The sequence below is a fragment of the Chrysoperla carnea genome, chromosome 5 (assembly GCF_905475395.1).
Source record: "Chrysoperla carnea chromosome 5, inChrCarn1.1, whole genome shotgun sequence".
In the NCBI taxonomy this organism is placed as follows: Eukaryota; Metazoa; Arthropoda; class Insecta; order Neuroptera; family Chrysopidae; genus Chrysoperla; species Chrysoperla carnea.
Genome location: NC_058341.1, coordinates 39214701 through 39233424, shown reverse-complemented (window position 1 = coordinate 39233424; position 18724 = coordinate 39214701). Strand labels below are relative to the sequence as shown.

Genomic DNA, 18724 nt, shown 5'->3' with positions numbered 1-18724 from the left:
AACCAACATCAAATAGCATTTTGAACATTAAAAAGTATATTTTGTGTCCCAAAAATTGAAAAAAGATTTTCTTTATTATTATTTATCTGCGTATTTATTTGAAAATGCATACAAAAGTCCCTTACAAAGTTCAAACAAAGGTAAACGAATTTTATTGACGACGATCTTGATCGCTTAAATTTTATTTGAGTTCGGTGTCTGGAGGTTGATAAAGGGTTTTTTTCAAGTTATAAAAGGTGATCATCCATCGGACCAACAACATAATTATATATTATGTATGATAAAATATGTATTGTATATATAGCATGAATTTCACAAATTACAAATTATCATGTATAATGTAAATTGAAGCGGCTACAATGAAAATTGAATTGAATATTAAATAGTGTTGTTATTACATTTACTATATATATTACAATATTACAAGCCAACGACGAAATTAGTCAAATTTCTATATTTTATAAATGTGAAGATAAACGAATGGATTTGAATGAAACTGTACCTGTATTGTATGTACTGTTGAATGAATTTAGGTATTTATGTATATTGTATAAAAAATTTTTGAATTTAGTATAACAGCTTTATGTATGTAGTATTGCAAATAAAATAAAATTTTATTAAAAAGATATCGCCCCCGGGTGGGCTCGAACCACCAACCTTTCGGTTAACAGCCGAACGCGCTAGCCAATTGCGCCACGGAGGCTTGTTTTTAACAAATTAAAATATCTAATGGCAAAATACTGAGAACTTGCTACATAATTATTTCTGATACAACGTGAATTGTTTACTTACACAAGTGTGAATTATTTTTATTGAATAATAAAATCACAGGAAAAAGATTTTTATTACAAAGTATGATGCAATAATAAAAATATTGTTACCTATTACCTTCAATATGCGAATTTTCGTAATCTGTGCGATTTCGTACTTCATTCGTACCATAGACACATTGAGCATAGAAAAGCTGAACAAAATTGTGTGCTTGCTTGACTGTTCTTCATTGCTCTCTATATCAGTAGCTGTATGTATACTCTAATTAAATTTAATACGTATATTTGATTCGTTTTAAAACAACATATAACCATCCGGATCCGTATTGTATATGAGAAGAATAATTTCCATTATTCGCTCTATTTTATTATTATACACTCTCTGCTTCTGCTTCATCTTATTTTGTTTTATATTATTTTATTTGTTCTTTGGTACAGTCAAATTAGTTACCATGTGTTCTCTAGAAAATCATCAGATTTTTAAATTTTTTCGCTCAAAATTAACCCTAAGTTTCATTAAAGTGTGATTTTTTTTTTTAAATCTGGGATTTTCTCGATTTTTATATTTCATTGAAAATTAGTCATTTTCTTTAGCAAATTTCCCCCAAAAAAAACATCGTACTCATTTCAAAAATTTGAAAACTAGTCTGATGAATCCACAGAAATTGTGGAAAAATATACCTACTGGACCAATTTCTTCATTCAACACCTCAAAAGTTTTTCATAAATTCGCAAAATCGCTCCGAAATAAATGCATTTTGTAGAGGATTTTAGGTGATATCTCAAAAACTACTAACTCAAATTCTTAATGAGCGATTTTTAAGTTATTCTATCAACGCTAACCTATATTAGAATGATTAATAGAATTCCTGATGAAAAACTGAAACAAAAAATCGCAAAGAAAATTTTTGTATCCGAACTGGACAAAAACTCAGCGAGTAGTTTCCGCATAATGAATTGGGTACAAATAACCCAAATTTTCGTGTCATTGGATTAAAGGGATCCAGAAAACCGAAAAATCAAGCTCATTTGATGATTAGATATGATAATTTTTTTTAATATCTCCAGTATTGCTCCAAAAAAAAAGATTTTAGGCTGTATACAAACCTTCTGTCCAATTACCAAATTTTGAAAATCATTTTTTTAAGTAGTTTCCCTTAAAAAAATTGCAAGAAAAACGCGAAAATTTAATCTTGTCTCCGAATTTGGATAAAAATCATCTTCTAGTGTACTTTTGACCGAAAAAAATCCAAAAATCGAATCTCTTTGCGAATTGGATAAATCATTTATGAAATATTAACCAAAGTCGTATACTTAAGGAAATATCTCAGAAAACATTTTTAAACAGTAGGATCTAGTGGCAGTTGACAATGATTAAGAGTAAAGATCACCCGTTTTAAGCTCTTTTAGACTTGAATTAAAAGTGTACATGTTTTTTAAGGATGTATGACCATGTTTTATCAAGTAATTTCAAGTAAACAAGGTTTTGTAGGTTCTTTAATTATTCAGCTTTCAATATTTCGAAAGGCAGATATCAAAAAATAGTATTCCTTCTTTTCGACTAAATTCATGATTCTATGAAAATTCACTATCATAGTTAAAATATTTTCAACTCTAAATCTACCTTGCTCGTACATCCTTTACATGGATGAAGGCACTGAAATTTTAACCACATATTGTTTGAGTAAAAGTCTACATATACAAAAATGTTGAGCCTTTAAAAAAAACATTGTTGTCATGCTCATACAACCTTGATTGTAATAAAAAACAAATAATTAATTTTTTCATGGATCTCCTTTTCGTACAATTTTTACTTTTTTGTACAAAACACTTTGAATAACATTCTCAACTTTAAATTTTCCCAACAAACATTATGTAACCTCCATAACAATAAATGTAGTAATAAAAGAGCTTTAAAGCCATATACAACATGGTTGGTTTATTTTTAATTATTCAAATTGTTACATGTTTTAAATATTAATATTTTTACAACAGTTTTCTTCAGTTCATCTTTGGTATTTGATTATCAAATTACACACAAAAAAAAATTGTTTTTTTTTTCTTTTTATTCTTAATCATAATTGAATTTTACAAATTATAATGATTTTAATTAAATGCATAAATATTTATTGTATAGAGAAGTGGTAAGCACTATAAGAATTATAGTTTGATCATAATGTGGTATTTTATTAATAAAATTTTTAATTTTCAAAAAATAGACAAAAGTAATAAATATATCGTAAAAACTTTCAATAAGGATTTGACGTACACAGGTGGTTACAATCTTACTTTTATTTTACTGGTACTACTTTTTGTATCTCAGAGTTTCCTTGTCATCGAATCGTCGAATACAATTTTTTGCAAAAATAATAAAGAAACGAATGCAAAGAACACGAATAAAACTTATGTGATGTTTAAACAAACTTAATCTGAGGAGGGATCTTATATATGCACAATATTTTTAGCCAACCCATTAATATCTACCCCCCTTAATAATTTTTTACCATTCTTATTTTCCTGGTCCACTAACTTCAAAATCACGCACTTCGCTACAAACTTTATTTTTAATTTACTTAAGTTGTATAAAGAACTCCTGTATCAATTTGCTTATTTTTCTAGGTTCATTCGCTTTGGTCGTGAATTTTCTGTCAGCTAATAAGTAAATAGTTCATTAACAGATGGTATAATGTGATTTTTTATCGGAAAGGAAATGAAATACACTATTGTTGGCCATAAACAAAAGGAAGCCAACGTTTTTACAAATTTTGGGCCATAAGTATAAATCTAGATCTTATAGATAATATTTAGCAATCAAGACAGTCCATTTAGTCAGGTTTAAGATAGTTTAACCGTTATAGTCAAGTTCATAAAAAGATGTTCTTATATTCGTGCACTATTTGTGACAACAGTGTACAATACTGAAACATTGTATCTATTATACATGTTATGCATACACAGCTACATTATAAATTGTTTTTTGTGTTTATCTTTTTGTCTTGGTACCAAAAAATTCATCATTAACTAATAATTTCAAACAATCTATTTTTTATGTACATTTTTGTTGTTAATATCTCATTCCTCAGACGAAGATAAAATTTGCTATGTTATTAATAAATACAGGATACTTTTCTTAAGCCTATATTTCAAATTTATTGAATTCTTGAGAGAAGCCTTTCCCTTAATTTTGATTTTAACAATGTTGTACTCAAAATTTCCTTAATTTGCTAAAGTTTTTAAATATAGGTATGCCTAAAATATTTATAGCACCTTAACGCCTACTGAAAATTTTAGTAGCTCAGCTAATGAAGCTCTATTTTTCACGACGAGTTATCACATATCAAATTGAATTTTCCAATATAGTTATTGAACAAATTTTATATCAATATTATAGAAATAATTTTATATAACATTGAAAATATTATATAAATTTCTATGATATTACAAACTGAATGGAGAATATGATATGAATATTACCACAATATAATCAAATTTCTGTTATTGAAATAGTGTGTAGATTGGATATAATACATGATATACGTGTCTAGATATGTACCTATAATAGGAGAGAGTGTAGTACCATGGATCAAAATTTACATTTATGTAGGTACTAGTTTTTAAAGCTTTTTTTTAGTATTGATTACCCAATTCAATCAATTTACAATCAATTATTGTTTTATGATAGTCCCCTCTATATTCTCAAGTGATACCTACTTCGTTTAATGAGTTTGATTGTTTTGTGAATTCATAAATCCTTCTATTTTTCCCATAGTCACATTTCCCAAATTAGGCCTCAGACCGAAATTTGGTAACGAGACTTTCCATTTGTCTTGCTAAGCTCAATTTTCTGCTATCAATAATGGAACACCCTGTATATAGATGTAATTAAAACACTGACAACCGTATAGGTTTCTCTTACTGGAATCTAAATCCCTGAGCTTCCAGTAACAGTTTCAACTAATTTTTTTAATACTATAGTGGTGAAACAAACTTTTTTTACACTTGTACTAGGCCAAACTATGCATTCAGTAATGAATTTTTATAAATAATATGTTATTCGTAAAATTTATCGATGGCATATCGTGTGTTTCAAATTGTTTTTACATGACGTTGAGTCTTTTTAACTTTACTTTCTCAACATTTATCGTTATAATTAAACCTGAAATATGACATATCAAAATACCCACCCACCAATGAGAATAGAAAAACTCAATTTTTTTTCTTCGAAATATAAATGAACATACATAAAAGTTGCTATCTCATAGTTTAACAATGTCTATCGAAAAACTATAGGGTGATTCAAAGCAAATTTTATCCAGGATATTACACTTTACCCTACCTATAGGCTATAATATATACATATGACTTATACTACTTCTGATAAAACTTAATGAAGCGAAAGAATAAAATAAGAAAAATATACAACGAACCGAATAAATACGTAGATACCACCACATTGTTACTATCATATCAAATAATACCTAAAACTGTTTATTGTATGTATAATACCATATTATCTGTATTATTTAAAATGTCTTTTACTTCTTTTATCACGAAATCAATTTAAAAAAAAAGTTAAAAAACTACAATCCCGACGATTACAAAATCACGATCTAAAAACTATGAACCAAGAAAATATAATCATCTGAAATTGTTATTATAAGTAAAACCGTCACTTCAGTCGGGGGACCTCTTAGATTAAAAGTTTTCCACACAGATCGGACTCCGACTGTAATGACGATTTTATTAACCATAACAAGATGATAATAGTTTCTTGTTTCATAGTTTTTAGAGCGCAATTTTTTAGTCGTCGGAGTTTTAGTTTTTGAACTTTATTTTATTTAAATTATTTTGGGGTTTTCTACATGGTACTTTGATTTACATACAATGTAAATTAAAGTATGTAGAAAACAACATGTAAAAATTAAAAAGGAGTTTTGTTTCAAATTTATTTACTATCGTAGTTATGGATGAAGGTGCACCAAGCCAATTTTAAATAAAAAGCTTGATTTTTTTGATATGTAGTTGAACTAAATATAAATCAATTCAGAAAATTTTAGGGCAGGTTATATGATTATTTAAATAAATAAATGACTTCAAAAGTAGGCATATTTATTGGTTTTATTTTATATGGATGATGTTTTCGGTAATATAAGGTAGATTAAATGGATCATATGTTTTCATAGATTTCTCCAAAACTAGTTGGTGGATATTAAAAAAAATAATATTTAAATTAAAGTTAAAATCTTAATAAATTATTGTAAACAAAGAAAACCCGTTGCGACCGACTAATTAAGGATGTATGAACACTGTAGTGGAGATACAAATTAAAAAAATATATATTTTCAATTTTCATGGTGAACTATGTTATCACTTGATAATACAAGACGAAAAGTAGGAATAAAATTCTTACTTATCTGGAGTAGTTTTCAAAATATTACTAATTTTGTTTAATTATTTAGCAAAATTCATCATCAAAGTTGAAAATGAGATAAATGTAATTTCAACCCAAAATCTAAAATTCCCATGCCATGGAAGTTTTATTTTACTTTTATTTTTTTAAATAATCTTCAATGACAATTTGTTCAACTGGCTGTGTGGGTAGAAGTGAAAGAAATTAACACATCCTCGTTGGTAACCTTTAGTTTTTGAATTATCCGAGAAATAACTAAATGTAAAATGTTAATTTTTTCGGTATTTGCTTGGCTTCAAATATAAAAATACATAATCTTTAATATATCTTTGATGTGAACAACAATTGTTGTTGCATAAAGTATAAAGTTTGTAACAAAACAACGGGTAAATTGGATGATATGTAAGAATAAGTTTATATTATATGTAGTTATACGTATGATGAGTTTTGTTCAACTTCTGTATAATATAGTAAATATTACATTACTATAAAGTGTACCATATAAATCAATCCAATAATATTTAACCCGCCAGCACTCCCGTCTACCGTGCGGTAACATTTAGTCTCGTGATGAGAGATTTGCTCATGCGTTCTACACATGTTTCAAAAGTTTCGTTAAATATTTTTATCTTTGTAACTCATAACCTCTACATAATTTTATATAAATTGATTTTTGAATGCACTAGCTAATTAATAATAGTTTAATGACGAGATTATTCAATGATGTTTAAGAGTGAATATATTATAGCAGAAAAATAATTTAAATACTTCAATTCATTTTAACTAATTTCACCATATTTCTATCAAAGTTTTTTATTTATTTACTGAGTACGACTTATATTACACTAACGAAAGTACACTAAAAGGCCCACAAATTTTCTAAGTGAACTTTTTTTTTGCTTACACCTTTACTCTCAAGATGAGAAAATATCTTAAAATTTTTGAAGGACTTGAACAAAATTTATTTTTAAAAGCCCATGTACCAACTGAAAAATGAAAGATAACTATGTTTTAAATCGAGCGAACTGGCTGGATTTTTGGGAGTTTATTGTTAAACAACTTAATTTCAGACATTTCTTTCCTTATTGACGAACGGCATAAAAAATGTTTTTTAAAAGAATATCTTAAATCGATTTGAAACGATTGAAATCAGGCATTTTTCCAGGTGTGTTCGGGAATTTACACTAGTAAATGCAGTAAGTGCAGTCGTTCGCAGGTGACAAAAGCCTTCCGTCTTCAAATAAACCTTATCGTGTCGTTGCTAGCACATATATTACTAGCTCAAGCTATTTTAACAGAAAAAACGGAAAAGCCAAATATAGGCTGGTCATTTAAATATTCAAAATATAGTTAAATGCAAAATGCGAAATTTCATGTTCGTAACTGATAAGAAATACACTGCTGGTTATTCCTTTAAAGATATAAACAAACTATTTTTTGAAATATTTAGACGTAAATCGGGTAAATTCAACGTTAATCAAATGAAAAAACAAAATAATTGCATTTGATTTTCGCCAAATTCATTTTCGTTTAATTAAAATCTTTTCGAACAAAATTTGTTTGTTTTCTTTATAAATAATAGCGTTCTGATATAGCGATTTGGAATCTGTAAGAATTATTCCTCAGATCACCTTTCTCATATTTTGTGCTTAGATTCTGGTTTGTTTTCAAATTTTTGAGACCATGATTAAACACTATCAAATGGGAAATGACTCAGTATTTTTACATTTTCTACGCATTTTAGATCACTGATTATTGTGAAATCTTTTTCAATCTTTTGATTCTTTGATGAATTTCTTGGGTGACGTCTGAGATGTTTCCGTCGAAACACTCGACTATTGAACGAAGTGTACAATCTATTAAATTTTAAATTATAAGTGGTTTATCTATGAGTACTTTTTAATTAGTAGAATAATTAAATTGTTACTTTTTTCCTCTATATGTTTGACTATTTATCAAATTAGACAGAGGTATATTGTTTTCATTGACAAGAAAATGTTTTCAATTTTAACGTTTTTAACGAGTCCTTAGAAACCAAATACAGTCAATTCTGAGTGACACTTGCACAAGCGGCAAAACACTACAAGTGAGATTAAGTGTCAGGTTCCATCATTTTAACCCTTTTTAACCTTTACAAGTGTTAATAAGATCCTCGATAAGTTGTTTTTCCCTCATGGACCGCTATATTTGGGACTTTAATTTTTATGAATAAGTAACAGTTGACCGTATTTAACATATGCTCTTTATGGTCCAGTCTTCAATTTCGTGGAACTAACATTGTTTTATCAAATTAGCAATAAATAGTGCATTAGTTTCATTTTATAATTAGTTTTTTCTTTGAAGTAAAATAGTTTCAATTTTTTTATGTGTACTTTAGTGACTTAAATACTGTTTACTTCACTTTTTAACAGCGAAATCCATGATAATATCATTAAAATTAACGAATACTTTTTATAGTTCCTAACATGTTTTTCTTCCCATAATAAAACATTTTTTACCAAAAGTTTACTTACTGATGACTGCGTTGATGCGTCTCTTGTCCCTTCGTTGATATGCCCATTGGAACAAAATACTTATAGCGTGAAATTATATCAAATACGTAATTTATTTAGCATACAGAGGATGTGTGGCGCTCACAAATTTATTCCAAAAATTTTTCAAACGTTGATAAATTATCATTTTTAAACAAATATAAATTTGTGTTCTACAAGTACATAATCAAAATTTTCAGTTCGTCTGACGAGTAATTTCAGTGAAATACCATCCCTTTATTTTACAAAAAATAAGAGTTTCAAAAGTAAAAGGTTTTTCTTTGCGTGTAAATCGCAACAATGAAGGTATGTAATATTTAAAATTTATTAATTTAATAGTCTCAATTCAAGTTTATCAAAATTTTTGATACTACAAACCCTTTTTAATCACGCTTTTCTTAGCTTAGCTTGTTTGTATGTATACATGTATGTATGTATGGCATATATACATGTATGTATGTATTCATGTAACGGAATCTTCAAGTAAATAGCTTTTTTTTACAAATTCAAATAAATGGCTTTTATTTTACAAAGACAGCAAATTTATAGCCTTGTGAGACTAATCACTAAAAAGTGAATGATAAATTTAATTGTAATGTAAAACTCAAAGCATGGGGTGCATATGAGTTGAATTTTATATTACAATTAAAATTATTATCTATCTTTTTAGCAAAATAAAGCTTTTTTATTTAGATTTTTATAATTATTATTTTAAAGATTGGATAATTTTTTATCTATATCTATTAATATATTTTATGGAATCCTGGGAATCATTTTGTAAAACCACATAATTATTCGCAGTCAGTAAATATACTTAGCTATCATTTGTCGATTCCAGGACCATATTTTAAGCCGAATTATTCCTCAAAAGCTTCTACCTGTTCAGCAAATTAAATATTTTTTACCTTTTCGAGCATATTTGATATTGTCATGGGTCGTTAAATAACAATCTAAAAATTGTTATTTTTTATTTTGTAGTTTATAACTTCAAAAATAATACGAATTTTACTTTATAGTTTTTGGAGTGTATTTATAAACTCATTAAATAATATAAAAAATACAAAAATCGATTTTTTTTTAACTGAAGAGACTCCTTAAAAATGGATTAGACAGAAAATGAAAGGGAAAACCCCATTAACTTTATATTAATAAATTCAATTTTATATAGTAGTATAAGATTCAGGAAAGTTTTAAAATACACAAATGGAATCCATGAAAAAGTTCGCATTTAATGAGATACTTCTTCCTAGTTTAAATTTATGTTTAATCTTTAAGCAATTAATTACAAGCCCGAGTTGACTTTTATTCAATCAATTTTTATTGAAAAAATTTTTGTTGGGTCTCATAGATTTGAAGATATTTTATGTGTTAATAGTTACTGATCCGCTTGCGTGAGTTATAGTATCTTTGAACAATCCGTGTCCTTTTTAGAACAAGTCCTTTATCTTAAACCGTATAGTAGTAATTTGCGAGCTGCTTTCCCATCTTTGTATATTAATTTATTTCACTTTGAGTTACAGAAAAATAAATTCTTATTTTTAATTTCAGATAATCCTGTTCAAAATTATTTCGACCATTCTGTTACTGAGTTTGTTACAACGCTATGAATGCTGTAATTATGAAAATCAAGAATATTATTTAAACCAACTTTCGTACGAGCCATTCACGTATTTCCAGATATCGGATTCAGTGTCTGTTAAAATTATTAACGATAACACAACTGAACTATCTTCAACCATTCTTAACCGTGACGAAGATAACGACGTCGAATATTTAGATATATCAAATGGTAAATTAAAATCTGTACAAGAATTTGCATTCTCGAATATTTCTAACTGTTTACGTTATTTAAAATTGTATAATAATCAAATATCACGGTTAGACGTAAATGCTTTCGATTCGCTAAAACAAGTCATACACTTGGATTTGAGTAACAATAATCTTACAACATATAATGAATTCGAAGATTTAACAAATTTGGAATATTTAAATTTAAGTAGAAATAGTTTAAATTATATAAATTTAAAATTAATCCAAGGCAATGAAGTTAAAATTGATGTATCACGTAATAATTTAACTGTTATTTCGGTAGAAAATAGTACGAATATAGGGAAATTAGATGCATCTTTTAATCAAATTATCGAATGTAAATTAGTGGAACTATTTTTTTTAGAACATTTAGATTTATCATTTAATTCTCTTAAAGATTTTAAAAATGTAAATTTATCATTAGTTAATTTAAGTACTTTAAATTTATCGTATAATTTTTTCGAAATTATTCCAAATGGTACATTTAGTGGATTGAAATATTTAGAAACGTTGATATTGAACAATAATAAAATAAAAACAATTAACGATGGTAGTTTTACGGGTTTGAATAATTTACGAGTTTTAAATTTAGCTAAAAATAATATCGAAACTATCTCAAATGGTTTTTTCATTGGTATAAAATCTTTAAATATGATAAATTTATCAAATAATAATTTAAGAGTTATTGTAAACGGTACATTTGATCATGATTTACATTTGACTGAAATCGATTTATCATATAATTATCTAAATTTCATTGAAACTGGAGCTTTTAATAATTTACTAATACCTTTGAAAAAATTATACTTATCAAATAATCATCTAAAAACTGTACCTCAAGGTGATTTTAGTTATTTAAATTATTTAGATTTATCCAATAACGATATAGAAGCTATACCAAGCTATTCATTTCAAAGTATGGGTTATTTAACTAATTTATCATTAACTGGTAATCAGATACAATTATTAGAATCCAATAGTTTTTATGGTTTATGGTTTATAAGTGAATTAGATTTATCAAAACAAAATTTAAGTTTCATTCCAAGGGAAACATTTAACGGATTGAATAGATTGGAAACATTAAATTTATCAGAAAACAATTTAGATGTCTTACCACTTGGTTTGTTTAAACCACTAAAGCATTTAAATAATTTAATATTACCATCAATAAATTCATTGGTATTTGGAAACTTTTATGGTTTAAGTGATTTAAGAAAATTGGATTTAACAAATAAAAACTTTAGTTCAATACCCGCTGATACATTTAAAGGTTTAAATAATTTAAATGAATTGCTATTGTCAAATAATGCTTTGGAATCAATCGTAAATGGAAGCTTTAATCATTTAAATCAATTAAAAACATTAAATTTATCATATAATTCTTTAGACTCCATAAAGAAGGATATATTTATTAGATTAAATCATTTAGAAAACTTAGATTTATCTCATAATGTTTTAGAAAAATTATTACCTGATAATTTTGATGGATTATGCAGTTTAAAAACATTAAATTTATCAAATAATTATATCAATCTCATATCAGAAGGAGCATTTAATAGATTATCTAATTTATCGATTTTATTAATATCCAATAATAATTTAACTGAATTGAAATACGGAAGTTTTTCTGGAATGAATTCTGAACATTTACAAACTTTAGATTTATCAACTAATCGTATTGAACTAATTTCAATTGGAGCATTCAATGGCTTAACAAATTTAACAACTTTAATTTTAACAAACAATAACTTAAAATCATTTATGTTTGGTAGTTTTAACGGCTTAAATCATTTAAAAATTTTGAATTTATCATATAATCAATTAAGTAATTTGGAAATTGAAAAATTATTAATTTTAAATGAATTAAAGATGTTAAATGTTTCATACAATAGAATCGTTGGAATTGAACCAAATATTTTCAATAATTTGGATACGTTAAAAATGTTGATTCTGGATGGTAATGAAATTTATTTACATCAGAAAAATAATATAGAAAATATTTTATGTCACTCGAAACATGTTTGCGTTGGTAAAACAATTAGTTTAGGGAATAATTACCAAACCTGTAAACAATTGGCAGATGATGTAACTGCTGCAAACGAAAAACTTATAAATGTAACAAGTATGGAAAAAGACGTAAGACATCCTAATATTTTTGGAATATTATGTCAGTTGTAATTTTTTTTATGTATTGAATTTTCAAAATAAATTTTAATTTTTTTAAAATGCCTTCTTTTCTGTATTTCACCAATTAAACAATTTCTCTCATTCTTGATACTCTTCTGTTCAGGTAAACTCACAAGAACAAATCGCTTAGATTCGACTAATAAGTTACTTAATTGACTTTATTAAGTTAAAAATAAAATTTACAGTTTATTCTAAGTATTTTATTTAAGATGGTAAAAAAAAATAGTTTTGAAAAATTGATGGGTTTTTATTTTAAATCGTTTTTAAAATCGCACACTTTTCTGCTCCACCCATTCGCGGTCTACTTGTTAATAAAGCGTGTTTTTTATTGGTTTTTTTAAATATAATTTGGTCAATTTAAATATAAATCTTAAAACTACCGCTCAGGCTAGCCAAATATATGTCTTTCCGTGAACTCTATAATATATATTTCTATTCCGGCTCGTATCTTCGAATTTCGTACTGATATCGAATATAAGTAATGCTCTTTAAGCGTCTTTCAGTGAGTGAAAACTGAGTTGAAGATTTCTACAACATAATACGCTGATAAATAGACAATTCAAACTCATAAAAGTGTGTTAAAATAGTATATATACTTTTTCGTGCATGGATTTTTCCCTTTTATTATACAGATCATATGTGCTTACCATCCTTAAATTGAAAGTACTTACATGTATTTACAATTAAAAAAATTAAATAGGAAAGTTTATATTGAACAAATCGTAAAAATTGTGAGAACCACTAATGGGCATTGATATTCTAGACATATACCATAGATGGCAACTCAGTCAAGCAACTATGACACCGTTAGCGAGCTACTAAGCTTTAAACAACAGTTCATATATACATTTCTCGACAAATGATTGGTCGATATATAAAGCTTCAGGCAGTAGCAACCAATTACCAATCAGCTACCAAAAACAATTTATGTACATACAATATAGTTCTTATATGAATATAGAGGAATATATGAAACTACATATGGCATTTGATTCAGATCAAGACAACGATAATGATGTAAATTCATTCAACTGAAAATGTGTAATGGAGATCTATACTAAATAATGTACTAATATTTTTATTTCGTTTTCTTTATTGTTCACGTACTAGAATTTTGTTGCAATTTTTCTATGTAATTTACAGAGCGATCATCCTATTTCGTTCACTCAAAGTCCTCTCGTTATTTCGAAAAATTTATCGTCTTGATTATAGACCAAAATAACTCTTAGCTCCTCACATACGTTTGTCCGTATCGGTTGGCCAGGTTCTTTGTCTCACACATGATTGTACAAATATCAACTCTAAATTAATTACGAGAGACCACAATACTGACAAACAGAATAGATGTTTTGGTCTACTGCAGGCATGAGCGAGTTATTTTAAGTCGAAGTCACCATTGTTATAACTTTATTGTGTGTCATAAACTTTATTGTGTGTCTCTTTATCCAAGTCCGCATTAATCATAGAGGTGGAAACGAGACGGGTATACGACTCTTCCACCTATATCAATTTCTGTAATAGTAATGAGATAGGTAGAAAAAAATGTTGTCTCTCTGTCTTACTCATATTTTAGATTATCACTGTCTTACCTTACTCGTATGAGTCCGAGGAACTTCTGTAAGTCACGTTTGCCCATGAGTGGCCTCTATAGGCCTTTTCATCATGTCATAAGCGCAAGTGCAGAGTTTATTTTTTCGTACTGACAGCAATGAGTAGGGCTAAGATAGAAGATATTTGTTATTCATTTTATCACATTGGTTATAAATCATTTAGTACGAAACAAATGTGAATCGTGATTTTAAAATGAAAAGCCCTATTGTCAACAACTTCTTAAACAGTGTAAGGTTAGATAGAAGATATGTCTTCCAATAAAAAATATCACACGCCACATCCTAAAATCTAAAATATGCGATGGTAAATGGTTTATAAAGAACAATAACAACTTTGGACCGAAAACACTTTCCAGGGGTATATCCTATACAAGATTCTTCCAATCGGAATAAAAAAATGTTGTACTTTGTTTCAACTCTGTAGTATCCATTATCTAAGTAATCCGACAAGAGTTCACTTGCGGTGCTTCTAAAACCAACATTATGCAATTTTTTTGAAGTAAAAGGGCCAGATCAACACAATCGAATTTAGATTGATCCAGTGCAATCAGCGCCACGTCCTCACATAAGTTTATAGAAATATTCTATGTCTATGTCAATGAGTAAAAGAAATTGAAATTTTCAGGGTCAAAAAATACGAAGAACTGTTATAAGTAATTTAACCTGTGCACACTGCTAAAATATAATATGAGGTCAAAATGCGCACTTACAAAATATAATATAATAAAGTCTGTGTGCGGTAGTAAAATTATGAGTCCATTTCATTAGAACTCAAATATATGCAGGGGATAGGAACAGTTAAGTCAGTTAGTATACTAGGAAGTAGGTAGTAATGTACTTTCGCTTCTGCCATCTATTGTATCAAGCTTCAACTTCGATCGTCGTATATCCAATTTCAATGGTTTGATATCAGTTTCTATTAGTACATCTAATAAATAACAGATGTCTCTTTATATTTAAATAATTATCAGCTGTTTTTCAATAGTTTATGGATAGAAATAAATGTTTACGTATGTCTATAATTATTTAATACACAAACTACAAAGCCGCAGGCAACAAATAAAATACAGGTGTATCGCGAATTTATTTCGAATTTTATCCCATTCTACACGTATATTTTCGTAATTCATTGTGGATTTTGTTGTTTATGTGTCAAAACATACATAAAACTAATGAATTATTCGTAATTTTAATGTAAAATGAAAACTATTGAAGGAAAAATTGTAGTTTTGGGTGCACAAGGTTAGTAACAAATAATTATCCTAAATTTATTGATAAGGTTATCTATCGTATATTATTATTAAATTTATTATATGAGATTGCAAATTAAAATTAGTTTAAATTTTTCGGTGATAAGATGTGATTAATGTAGTATTAATTGACTAATTATGAGTTTAATATCCGTAAATCCTTATTTAGAAAACTTTTTTACTTAGATTTAATACTTTTTCTCTTCTTAACTAACATAACTTTCTAAACAAGTAAACAATGTTAAGAAATCAAATGAAACTCGGGGATTTTTTTCTGTATCTCGTTTTCTATCGGTCTGCGGCTTTAATAAAAATATGAATCATTTCTAAAACAATTTAATAAATTCTGTGTAATAAATTTATATGCGTCATTTCAAAAAACATTTAAACATAGAAATAAAATTGATTTTGTAAACTGTAGTCCACATAATATTCAAAATTACCTTTAAAAAATGTATTTTTTTTTGTTGCTAATTTGGGAATTTTGCTTTCTTGCTGCTAATTTGTTAAAATGGTTTTAAAATATAGACCGGCTTACCTTATTGTCATGATTATGTAGGTTCTTTTAAAAAAAATAAGAAATTACGAAAAGAAATACAAAAATTAATCCTTTAAAAAAGTTTGGAAACAATATTTCGTTCATGGGAATTAGATAACAATCCATTAATTATTGATATCCATTGAGTAATTAAATATGCTCTTCGTATGCTTGTTACCAAAAAAGGCTAACTAGTGCAAACTCAACCCAACCTTAGTTGAGGGTTTAATCAATACAAAATATTTCCTCAAATAATTTTTACAAATTTGTTGATTTTAAAACTGTAGGTGTTGGAAAAACGAGCATGGTTGTGCGATATATTGGAAAAATGTTTAGTCCACACATTTCACCAACAATCGGTGCATCGTTTTTTACATGCAAAATAAATATTGACGATATTCGAGTTAAACTTCAGGTATCAATTTTTTCTATTTAAAATTAATCAATTTTTATTAAACACAATAAATTGTTCTAGGTTTGGGACACAGCTGGCCAAGAACGTTTTAAATCAATGACACCAATGTATTATCGTAATGCAAATGCGGCACTTTTAGTATTTGACATAACACAACCTAGTACCTTTGAATCCATTCAAAGTTGGGTGAAAGAATTACAAAAAAATGTGGAAGAACATTTAGTTATTTGTGTTGTAGGGAATAAAATTGATTTGCATGAACATAGACGAGTAAGTATGGATTAAAGTGCCATAACCAAATACGTACCCTCTTTCCAGCAGACATGAAAATAGCGCACTGAACTTTAAGGGATAAGTTTACTTATATTTGCTGCATTACACGACACACTACCCTGTAAGAAAATAGAATGCTCACAATCCTCCAGAAAAATAATATATCATACAATTGGATTTTAAAGTTAAGAATGGTTTGAATTAGACTTATAATAATGCCGCCATTTTCAGTCAAACACGTTTGGTATCTAGTAAGTTGAAAACATACCTTACGTTAAGTTGCAGTTTTAAAGGTGAAAATACATATTTTTTAGGAAAGACAATGTCGCCCTATTATCTCAGTTGGTTAACCTAACCTAACCTAGGACAGGCAATTCTTCTTTGCAAATTTTCGTACTGAAGTCAAGCGGGGCAATTTGTGTCACTCATCATTTAATAACTGTTTTATTTCCGACGTCGGTTTTAATTTAATTTATTTTTGTCCTCATGTTTGTGAAGAAGTTAATTCTTACATTTAGATGGTTTTATTATCTAAAATTTATATTTTATTCGCAGATAACAAGAGATGAAGCAATGAAATATGCAAAAAGTATTGGAGGCACGTATTTTGAAGTATCAGCTTTGCAGGATCAAGTAAGTAATTTAAAAAAAAAATTTGGTAATAATGTAGGTACTTTAAACTTAGAACTTTTTTAGGGCATTGAACAAGTGTTTTTTCATATTGCGTTAACATTAGCACGATTAGAAGGTGAAGATTTAGCTAAAACATCATTAAGAGTATATGAAACAGACGAAAATGGTTTAATAGCCTCAACAAGTAATTTAAAAGCGACTGATGTTGGTAAAACAGAAACTGCTAGCTGGAGCATAGACAGTATTGCCCATGCCGATTCACTTAAACCAAATATATGTTGTTAACGAACGATTATTTGATTTATTCAAAGATATTGACGATTTGTTTGAATGATTTTCATCTTTTAGAGAGTTATTATTCAGTACAAACATTTTATACAAAAAAACGTCCGCTGTGATAATTTTTATAGTATTAAATTAAAAATCCAGCCTTTGATTATATTGTATGTTGTTTCGATCCTAGGTTACTTTCACAGATTGCTATCGGTTCAAAGTGGGGTAATTTTATTTTGAAACCAAATTTAACACTTAATATTTGAATAATTTTTTTTGATGCAATACCAAAATTGTAGGTGTGCAATAACGCGCAATATTATATATATTTGCTAATGTAAATGTTAGAAACAAAAATGATCAAAAGCGATCATTTAAGAGAAAGTGGAAAAAACTATCGTAAAAATGTTTTAGTATCGATTAAAGAGGATGTGATTAGATATTTTGAAACAGTTCGAAAATTCAACAATCTTAATAATGTAAATAGCATTATGAACTAACCAAACATTATCCAACTTGGAACTTAGGGTGGGTTGACTTAATTAATATTATGTTATTCGCAACTCAAAAACACTGGCCTGGATTCTATTGATTTAATTATGATCCCGCGAATAGGGTGGAAATATAGAGGAGTAAATGATACAAAACAGGTTATGGATTGTGGCTGGTTTATACCTTTTTTTAATCTTCATGACATTGCAATTACTAAAATTTCTTTGACAAAAGTAAATTTAAAAATTTAAGTCCAAGAGAAAGTAGAAAAACTAGGGCTCCATATGCTATGCATTTATGTGGGAAAGATCATGCCGCCATTTTTATGCAAATGTCAAGTATACAAAATGTTTTTAAATATTATTTTTAAGTAAAGGTAGATTGGACTTATCATTAGCATCAAAATGGCGGCAAGATTTTACTCACTCAAATGCATAGAGCGCTAGTATCCTCTCCTTCCCTCAGACGTTCTGTTTTGATTATGTTGATGGAATAGTTGTTATAAATAGCAATGAAATTACGGAGAGTAGTAA

At 27.6% G+C, this 18724-nt stretch overlaps 2 protein-coding genes and 1 non-coding gene across 4 annotated transcripts; 2 read left to right on the top strand and 1 right to left on the bottom strand.

The window, feature by feature from the left end:
• Positions 1 to 629: 629 nt before the first annotated feature.
• On the bottom strand, positions 630 to 703 carry Trnan-guu. The gene has a single exon. It is a non-coding gene; the product is annotated as a tRNA-Asn (tRNA).
• An 8219-nt stretch (positions 704 to 8922) lies between these two features.
• Positions 8923 to 13529, top strand: LOC123301167 (insulin-like growth factor-binding protein complex acid labile subunit). Its single transcript, XM_044883900.1, has 3 exons — positions 8923 to 9017; positions 10260 to 12687; positions 13471 to 13529. Exons 1-3 carry the CDS (start codon positions 9012 to 9014, stop codon positions 13527 to 13529), a joined length of 2493 nt encoding a protein of 830 aa, XP_044739835.1. The 5' UTR covers positions 8923 to 9011.
• A 1826-nt stretch (positions 13530 to 15355) lies between these two features.
• LOC123299735 (ras-related protein RABF2b) lies at positions 15356 to 18341 on the top strand. 2 transcript variants are annotated; one of them, XR_006535358.1, is made up of 6 exons: positions 15356 to 15559; positions 16393 to 16520; positions 16581 to 16790; positions 17349 to 17426; positions 17490 to 17924; positions 17999 to 18341. XR_006535358.1 is itself a non-coding variant. In XM_044882059.1 (5 exons), the coding sequence occupies exons 1-5, from the start codon at positions 15517 to 15519 to the stop codon at positions 17709 to 17711; spliced, it is 681 nt and encodes a 226-aa protein (XP_044737994.1). In that variant the 5' UTR covers positions 15356 to 15516; the 3' UTR covers positions 17712 to 18341. The 2 variants fall into 2 exon arrangements, 1 of the variants encoding a protein (XP_044737994.1); XM_044882059.1 differs by having other exon boundaries at positions 17490 to 18341.
• Positions 18342 to 18724: the final 383 nt, after the last annotated feature.